We start from the raw sequence: 10,217 nt of genomic DNA, 5'->3' as shown, positions 1-10,217 counted from the left end.
TCATACGTTCACAGGCCCAGCACCCGCGCTGCACATATAAAAGCACACGAGTCCCAACACATTAAACTCTCGGACACACACACACACACACACACACACACACACACACACACACACACACACACACACACACACACACACACACAAACGCGCGCGCGCATGCGTTCGGTGGGTTATCATGGAAACACACACAAAAATCCAGCACACACACCGGGCCCCCGAAAACGGAGTATGGCTGCCTACACTAGTGGCGGGGTTCACATACAAAACGTTCATACACGTAAAATGTTACATGTCTGTCTGAGTGTGTATGCGTGTGTGTCTGTCTGAAATCTGATTGAATGACACAGGAAACGACTGATGCACGGTGAGCGGGCCAGTGGCAGCCCACAATTCTCTCGCACGCATGTACGCGACCACTCACATCTACATTCCCCACCATGACATTACCCCATCTCCTTCACTGGCACAGACACAGACACACACAACACACACCCTATCTAGCTAGCTAGCTATCCACACACACACACACACACACACACACACACACACACACACACACACACACACACACACATCGTGAACGTGCGCGCGCACGCATATATGCACATGCATGCACTGACATACATCACTGTGCACGCAGACACCTTGACACACACTGAAGCACATGTACAGAGCTCTCATGCGGATATATTCGTTTGCAATGGCACGTACACACGCGTGCATACACACACACACACACACACACACACACACACACACACACTGACTGGACACACACACACACACACACACACACACACACACACACACACACACACTGATTCTGACTTACGTACGTACACCATTCTATCGCTAATGCATAACGTCATGAAAGATTCCGGAAAATGTCGAGTCATCAACTACCACACTCCATTCTACCTTAACCACATCCTATTGACTGGCTTATCCTGTGAAAGATAAACCGTCTGCCCCGTGATTCTCCAAAAATTATCGATGAGTATTTGTTTTAAAGAAGTTTTGGTGAGTAAAAGCCCAGGCAAATTAAGTGTGGACATTGACCGAACCCCATATCGTTATTTTAGCCGTGAACAGTGAACTTGTCGGGGACACGATCGCGACTACTGTTTCTACTACAACTTCGAGGACCGGCTGTGCCGGGAAACCGGCTACGCCCGGGTAGCCTGACTGGCCCGAATAGAGGCATGGTTTGTTGATGTTGTTGTTGTTGTTGTTATTGTTGCTGTTTTGTTTTGTTTTTCTCCAGAACTCACAACCCGCCAGTTCTCTGCTCTATTTAGTTTGTGCCAACAACAGTTTCAGTTTCAGTGGCTCAAGGAGGCGTCACTGCATTCGGACAAATCCATATACGCTACACCACATCTGCCAAGCAGATGCCTGACCAGCGGCGTAGCCCAACGCGCTTAGTCAGGCCTTGGAAAAAACAACAACCAAACAACAATAACGATAAATAGTTGAAGATTGAATACTGCTACTACTACTACTACTACTACTACTACTAATACAAAGGCCATTACAAAGCCCGAACGCTGCACAGTCTGACCAAAACAGCCTGTGTCACTCAGTACGGCTCATCACCATAAAAAGCTGTGTTTTTTTTTCAGCCCACACAGTGTCAGTAGCTCAAGGAGGCGTCACTGCGTTCGGACAAATCCATATACGCTACACCACATCTGCCAAGCAGATGCCTGACCAGCAGCGTAACCCAACGTGCTTAGTCAGGTCTTGAGAAAAAAGAAAAGAAAAAAAGGTGAATAAATAATAGATAAGCTTACATAAATAAATAATAATTATAATATAAAAAAGGTAGTAATAATAATAGTAATTAAAAAAAAAAAATCAATCAATAAATAAGACAACAATGATGATAAATAAGCAAATAAATGTAAAACATGAAGACACACATTCACACATACACCCACACATGCATAACAAATATGCACCAAACATGCAGTTTCACAGATATGAAAGCAGTCAAATACATATAAACGTACATGAGCTCCAACACACACACACTACACATTACCCTGCACCTCCTCCACAGACTCATTTCTAGTCTACGTATCGCAGCTTCGACGACACACACACTCACACACACACACACACACACACATATATATATATAAAGATATATATATATATATATATATATACGTTCCAATATCCTGTTGCTCCCACAGTGTGATCATGCATACACTCACATACTTCATCCTCTACCCCACCTCCCCACGCACCCCCACCTCCCCCTCACACACACACACACAGATGAACACTTACTTGTACAAACACACACACATACGCCCATATCTCCCACCCCCAACCCCACACACATATATACAAAGATATATATATATATATATATATATATATATATATATATATATATATATATATATATATATATATATATATATATATATATATATATATATATATATATACGTTCCAATATCCTGTTGCTCCCACAGTGTGATCATGCATACACTCACATACTTCATCCTCTACCCCACCTCCCCACGCACCCCCACCTCCCCCTCACACACACACACACAGATGAACACTTACTTGTACAAACACACACACATACGCCCATATCTCCCACCCCCAACCCCACACACATATATACAAAGATATATATATATATATATATATATATATATATATATATATATACGTTCCAATATCCTGTTGCTCCCACAGTGTGATCATGCATACACTCACATACTTCATCCTCTACCCCACCTCCCCACGCACCCCCACCTCCCCCTCACACACACACACACAGATGAACACTTACTTGTACAAACACACACACATACGCCCATATCTCCCACCCCCAACCCCACACACATACATACAAAGATATATATATATATATACGTTCCAATATCCTGTTGCTCCCACAGTGTGATCATGCATACACTCACATACTTCATCCTCTACCCCACCTCCCCACGCACCCCCACCTCCCCCTCACACACACACACACGTACCTGCACAGAACTCTCCTGAAACTTGTGTACACTTACACTCTCGCGCATGCAAAAACGCACTCAAAAACACAGACCCACATATGCACACAAACACACACATACACACACGCACAGAGGCTGCCACTGATTGGCCGCAAGAGGGATGGGAAAAGATCTCTGATGCCACTAACGTGGCGTCTAGTGTGTTGATCAGTCTATTGTATTTGGAAAAGCCCACAGAGACTCTGTTCCGTTTTGAAGAAATTTGCGCAATGTTGGTTTGGAAATGATGCCGATATTTGTTTGATTTGCAAAGCATCGTGCTCTACCTTTCATGTTAGACTTACGGCCACTCCCTCTCTCTGCTTTTATTTCTTTGAGGCGATCGATGGTGTGATGGCCTTGTACCTGTTCTTTTTGATATTCTTTGACTTTTCTGAGGATTTCCGATTTTCCTAGATGTAGGCCGCTCGTTGGTGTTGCGTTACCAGCAAGTCTGTCAGCTCGCTCATTTCCCTTAACACCTACATGACACAGCCCACACAGAAGGGGCGTAACCTCAATTATGGCGCGCACATGCAAACAATGAAACGGCGGCAGTGACGTGTCTATGTATTTGCTTAGTATTGCAACTACCGCTGCTGTTGCTGCTGCGACTACTGCTGCTATTAACGTAGCATATCCTCAAGGACATGATTGGTTAATGAAAGCAATGAACGTGATATCATTACCTACATCGCTAATTTTTATATATCCATGGCCGTTTGTGTGCATCCGGTCATACATTATGCGTATTGACACATTTGAGAACACACAACCCAGTCTCTGGTGTGGTTGTCAAAAACTAATACAGGTTCCCATGGCTGAGGCGCCCTGCACTGCTGGCTCTTGTTCATCGACATATTCTGATCTGCTTGAAAATGGGAAGAACAAGACGAAGATATATTGCCAAAGGTGTAGCAGTCTAGTTTTGTCTCCTTCCAACGCAGAGATGGTCGAAAAAGAGGTGAGGTCTCAGGTCATCTTGAGTTGCGGTTTCCACTTCCAGCCATAGCTTCTTATTTAAGCGGGAGTGTTCTATCGTTTGATGTAATGACTCCTGTAATTGATAAAATGAACATTATTTTAGTCTTACCAGTTTAATACTTTTGGTTTGAATGCATTGAAAATAAACGATCAAGTGCTGTATATTGGATACGAACAGTGTAAGTAACTACGAATTTAATGAAAATCAGTGTCTGGTAACAAACCCTATGTGGGTGTGTGTGTATGTGTCTGCTGTATGATGATCCCAAGATGCAACAGAGTTTTCAAGATTTCACTGAGTAGGATTTTATTTTCATTGATGATAAAGACATAACAGTAGGCGTGCACAGTAAATCATTAACTTGATTAAGAAATTAATTACTTGTGTAAATAACCCACAGAAAAGTAGGATGTATCATAATGGGGAAAGGAATTCACAAGATTATATATTTCTCCTGAACACAGCTGAAAGTTAAAACACGAAATATTCTATGTTGTTGAATACCAGGTTATACTGAGAGTTGCAACTCTAACAGCTCTTTGCAACAGCCAGTATCTAATTCTACACTAAATTTTGTAAGTGCCCAGAGAAAACAGACAAACTAAGTGATTGTTTAATAACAATAAAAAATCTTTGGTAAGCAACTCAGCAAGAGATAGAGGGAGAGAACAATGGTGTTATTACTGTTCAGTGTTTGTGTGTGTGTCTGACGGGCACAATAGCCAAGTGGTTTAAGCATTGGACTTTCAGTCTGAAGGTCCAGGGTTCGAATCATGGTAACGGCGCCTGGTGTGTAAAGGGTGGAGATTTTTCTGATCTCCCAGGTAAACATGTGCAGACCTGCTCACTAGTGCGTGAACCTCTTTCGTGTGTATGCACATGCAGAAGATCAAATATGCACGTTATAGATCCCGTAACCTATGTCAGTGTTCGATGGTTTATGGAGACATGAAAATACCCAGCATGCATGAACCACGACAGAGTCATTGGCAAGTCGATGTTGGTCATGTGACGAAAAGAAGGAAAAAAGAAGAATTATAGTAAAACAAGAACTGAAGAAGGGACGTAAAAGGGCTTAAGAAGTTAAAAAAGAAATGGAAAAAAAAGCCCTTACTTCTACTACTTGAGTATAACCTTATAGTGTTGGTCTGTTCATAATTGATTACTTACCTTATCACATTCTGTTGGGTTCACTCACCTTGTCAGACACACACACACACACACACACACACACACACACACACACACACAGACACACACATACTCACACACACACACACACACACACACACACACACACACAGACACACACATACTCACACACACACACACACACACACACACACACACACACACTCAACTGTAATAACACCATTGCTCTCTCCCTCTATCTCTTGCTGAGTTGCTCACCAAAGATTATTATTGGCCATAGCTACTTTCGTTTTCTCCGCATAGGTGGGTAGTAGTTTGCACAGGACAGGAATCAGACCTCTGCCGGAGTCTGCACTAGTGGGTCACGGTAAGTATGTTACTTAAACGTAATTTTAGGAAGAACATTTCCTTTTATTGTTATTAAACAATCATTTAGTTTGTCTGTTTTCTCTGGGCACTTACAAAATTTAGTGTAGAACTACATACTGGCTGTTGCAAAGAGCCGTTAGAGTTGCAACTCTCAGTATATACTTAGTCAGTTCTTTAACTTGGTGTTTAACAACATAGAATATTTCATGTTTTAGCTTTCAGCTGTGTTCAGGAGAAATATATAATCTTGTGAATTCCTTTCCCCATTATGATACATCCTACTTTTGTGTGAGTTATTTACATGAGTTGAACTTCGATATAAGGGTTGTTAATCTTTTTGAGTTTTTCACCAGTTGTCAACACATTTTTTGTTTTCAGCTAGTTTAAGCTAAGCATTAAAGCAATGAAACTAATAACTTTTTTCTTTTTCTTTTTACTTGTCATTTAGAAAACAATTTTCTTAATCAGTGATTTTATTTACATTGACTGATTGAGATGGTTGTTTGAAAAAGGACAAGAAAAAATAACATCTTTGTAAACCACCAAATTCTACTTTATCCAGCCAAAACATAGATTATGGGGAGGGGTGGGTGGTGTGGGTGGGTGGGGGGGTTGGGGTGAGGGGTGGGGGTGGGCTGAGGGGGGTTTATGTGCTTATTTGACCTCTGGTATATTTACTTATAATCAGTACACATGATGGGGATTGAAGAGGTTTGCAGACCTGTATATCTGTTGCACAGTGAGGCTGGAAAAATATCCCTGCTTTTATTCTTCTATTCTTGTATTCCCACTCAAGATTCTCAAAATCAAAAATTAGTTCCCCAGCCACAAAGCCATCACACCCGCCTTTATAAATTAATGTTATATTCAGTAATTCGTAGAATTTTGTAACACTAAAAGCACATCTTTTCAAGTTTTTAAAGTACATATTTATGATTGGCTTTGCTAGGGAGCATATGTAACAGCCATTAGTTAAGATAAGGTAGTGTGGAGAATATAGTACATTGACTTGCAACAATGCAGAATGTAACAAGTGGCAGATATGGTATGTTTTGCATTTTTGATGCAGTAAATAAACAAAACTTGCCCATGTGGACACCATGGCCATTTGGCATAGATATTAGGTAAATTTGCATGTTCATGCAGTGATAAACAAACACACACACAAACACACACACACACACACATGCGCGTGCGCGCACAATCATTTTTCACTTATTCATTCTATTTCTATTCTATTTGTTATTTTCAACACAGGCATGCATTCAAAATGAGTATGTAATAAAAAAAAAAAAAAAAAAAAAAGTTCACAGTATGTGTTGTTCCTGTGTCTTACTCTGTCTGTTTTAATTTGAGCCTACCATGAATCACAGATGTTTTCTATCCAAATTTACCACACAGAACTGTAAGCAAACCTGACGCCTTCCGTTAATCCATTGTGACCTGTCAATGCTGCAGATGCTGATTTGGAAACAAGACAGAAGTAACTGTGACCATTATATTTTTCCCCCAACAGTTTTTCCTGCCCCACATGTACAAGAAGAACCAGGCCAAGCCATCAAACGGAGAAGACCTGAAAGCTTTCTGGCTGGTCACTGACATGTACACCTTCGACAATGTGGGATTCACCAACACAGTGGACTCTATAAAGTACCTGATCTGTGCAGACTGCGAGATCGGACCTATCGGCTGGCATGACGTTTCCGACAAAAGAGCTTACTACATTGCTGTTGAGCGAGTCAAACATGAATGATGACTAGGGAAGTTAGAGGGGATAGGGATTTATGTTGAAAGTCAAGAGGAAACAAGAAAGGAATCCACGAGGCTGGCTGGAGACAACATGTTCAGATATTTTTAGGGAGTTTATTTTGTTATTTGAATCTATTGTAAAATATGTAAGGGATCAAAGCATGTGATAACGTGTCATCATCTTCCATTGCACACTCTTTTGGTTTTTGTGTTACGTGTGTGTATAATGTAATTATGTATGCATTTATATATACATAAATGTGTGTGTGAATGGTTTGAGTGCATGATTGTGTGTGTGCATCTATATGCATGCTGCCTATTCAGTTTTTTTTTGTGTGTGTGGAGTGTTTTATCTTAATGCCAGGCAGTTTTTGCAAAAATGCCTGCCAACTGCAAAGTATAATTTTGTTATGTTGCCAATGAAAAAATCTCTGGTTGGTTATTTCTTGAAAAAAAAAAAAAAAAGTATCAAGAAATCACTTTGCTGATTTTGAAAAAAAAAAAAAAGAAGCATTTTAATATTTGTTAAATTTCAATGCAATTTCATTTCAAACAATTTGTTACAATGTATCTTGTTGTTTTTGTCTCTTAGAAAAAAAAAATTGACGGTTTGTAATCAACACAAGAAAAACACAGATTTTGAAGAAAGTATGCCTCTCTGTTTATTCAAAAGCAGTCAATATTAAAGAAAAAAAAATTAACAACAAAAAACCAAAAACAAACCCGAAACCACAATTTATGTGCATCACTATTAGAATGTTCCCAGTAGCCAGTAGATTAGTAGGACTAGGAGTGGCACTTGATCACATTAGAGAATGTCAGTAACTAAGTTAAACAATGTTGTCATTTTGGTATCAAAACAAGCGCTTTATTTTCATTTATTTCTTTATTCCTTTCCTTCACTGGGACACACTTCTTAAACGTTGTTCTGCCCTACATTGGAGAATGTGTTTGTAACTTAGTCCAGCAATGAACAATGTTGTCCTTTTGATATTTTAAACAGATAGATCAAAATAGCAATTTCTCCACTCTTACTCCCATCATCAGAGCACAGTGTTGTTCTGCCTTGAATAGTCATGGAAGTTAATGCTGTTAAGATTTTTTTTTATCACAGTATCAACATGTAATGTTTAGTTAATTGCTATATTTATAAGTTATAATAACTCTGTGTTAAAAAAAAAAAAATCCCTTCATCTGTTACACTGTGCACGAAAAACATGTTCACAACCATTTTACAAAAGAAAGCATGTCACTGCTGAGCCAAAATTTGGGTGCTTTTGTTAATGTTGAAAAAAAAAGAAAAGAAAGAAAACAGTAAACAGTTAGTAAACCAGGGAGAAGTTAACATGTCTTGTGCATGTCCTCTCAATTAAAAAAACATGTTTGAAAAGGTAAAGATCAAGTTTAAAATAAAAATAAAAGTTGAAGAGAAATAATAAGCTAATTACAATCAGCAGTACAATGTAGACAGATTGACAAGACTGTGAGAAAATGAAGCTTCAACATACATTGTTTTTGAAATAAATATTTCCATTTGTCGGTGGGTTAGAATATTTGTGGCAGGCAGAAGTGCTGTTCTGGTGTCATTGCCCATAACGATCAGCCATCATAACAGTGCTGTTGATCATTTAGTCACGAAGACCAAGAGACTCTGATTTTTGTTAATTATCTACATATATGCACATCATCTGCTGTTGGAGAAAGCACTACATCCTTGCAGCTGGCAGATAGGCACCAAAACTGTGATGTGATTCACACTTTGTCCACGATACTGCTCTTCCCAGAATCAGTATTTGTTATTCATCAGTGTCACAGAAAGTATCCATTGTTGATGACAGTTGACATGTATAATCATAGTATGTCTAGTATGTCTTGTACATATATAACTCTTTAGATAAGTCAGTGTTAAGTATATGAAATTTAAAAAAAAAAAAGGTTTTAAAAAAGATATAAAAACAAGACTCATTGTTGATGCTTAAACTTTTTTCATGTTATGTTTCATATTGTTTGTGGACATCATGATTGTACATTCATGTGGATATATTTACTGAGCCATTTTGTATTTTGTTTTCATGAGGTTTTCTGGGTGTGTGGATGGTTGATGAATGGACTGCTTCAGTGCTAGAGATGAATTTTGTCCATTGATCAAACATGAAATATATTTACACATTCACTGTTTGGGTATAGCCCCCCGCGCCCCCCACCCTCACCCACCCAGCCCAGCAAACCCCTCCTTCATATTTCTTCTACTCCCTCCTCCTCAACAAGACCTATGTTCGTTTGCCATGTTCAAGCTCTTCTAGAAGATAGATTTTGTTGTTGTTGTTAAATGAGTATATTAAATGTAGGGTATAACTTTAATATTATTTTGTTGTTTTTTCTATTCACTGTCTGTGGTTTTGACAAAAAGTCATCTGGTCCAAAAGAAGGCAAAAAGCCAGAAAAAAAAGTTGTTACAATAAATTTATGTTCTCAACAATTATTTTGTCTGTCTTTGTTAGTTTTTTCTTGTATGTGTGTTTGTTTATTGTTTCCAGTCCTTTATAGGAAAAAAGTTGAGGGATTTGTGTTATTGATATATATTTGTACATGTGCATATGTGTGTGGAGTTTGTGGAAAGTAATGTCCTGAAAACCATTACAATTATTTAACTGCAGCTGAGAGTGAGACTTTTAACATTGTATATTTTTATTTTCAAATCTGTTTGAAAAAAATCCTTCAGAAATCATTTTTTTTTTAATATAGTATTTTTGTTTACTTTTTTGTTGAAAACCTCTCAAGAAACTAGATGCAGATTTAAAAAATATTTTTTTAATTTATTTTTTATAATGAATATCTTTCCCTAGGTATGACAACTTACTGTGTAGATTTATTCACTTCACAGGAATCAGGTAGAAGGTATGGTTGGATCATCATGTGCTTATTTT

The 10,217-nt window shown here is 38.7% G+C and overlaps 1 protein-coding gene across 1 annotated transcript; it reads left to right on the top strand.

The window, feature by feature from the left end:
• Positions 1–3,785: 3,785 nt before the first annotated feature.
• On the top strand, positions 3,786–9,772 carry LOC143300363 (guanine nucleotide exchange factor MSS4-like). The gene is made up of 2 exons (XM_076613975.1): positions 3,786–3,999; positions 7,058–9,772. Exons 1-2 carry the CDS (start codon positions 3,853–3,855, stop codon positions 7,292–7,294), a joined length of 384 nt encoding a protein of 127 aa, XP_076470090.1. The 5' UTR covers positions 3,786–3,852; the 3' UTR covers positions 7,295–9,772.
• Positions 9,773–10,217: the final 445 nt, after the last annotated feature.

Source organism: Babylonia areolata, chromosome 26 (genome assembly GCF_041734735.1).
Source record: "Babylonia areolata isolate BAREFJ2019XMU chromosome 26, ASM4173473v1, whole genome shotgun sequence".
Lineage (NCBI taxonomy): Eukaryota > Metazoa > Mollusca > Gastropoda > Neogastropoda > Buccinidae > Babylonia > Babylonia areolata.
This window is presented reverse-complemented; position numbering and strand designations above follow the sequence as displayed.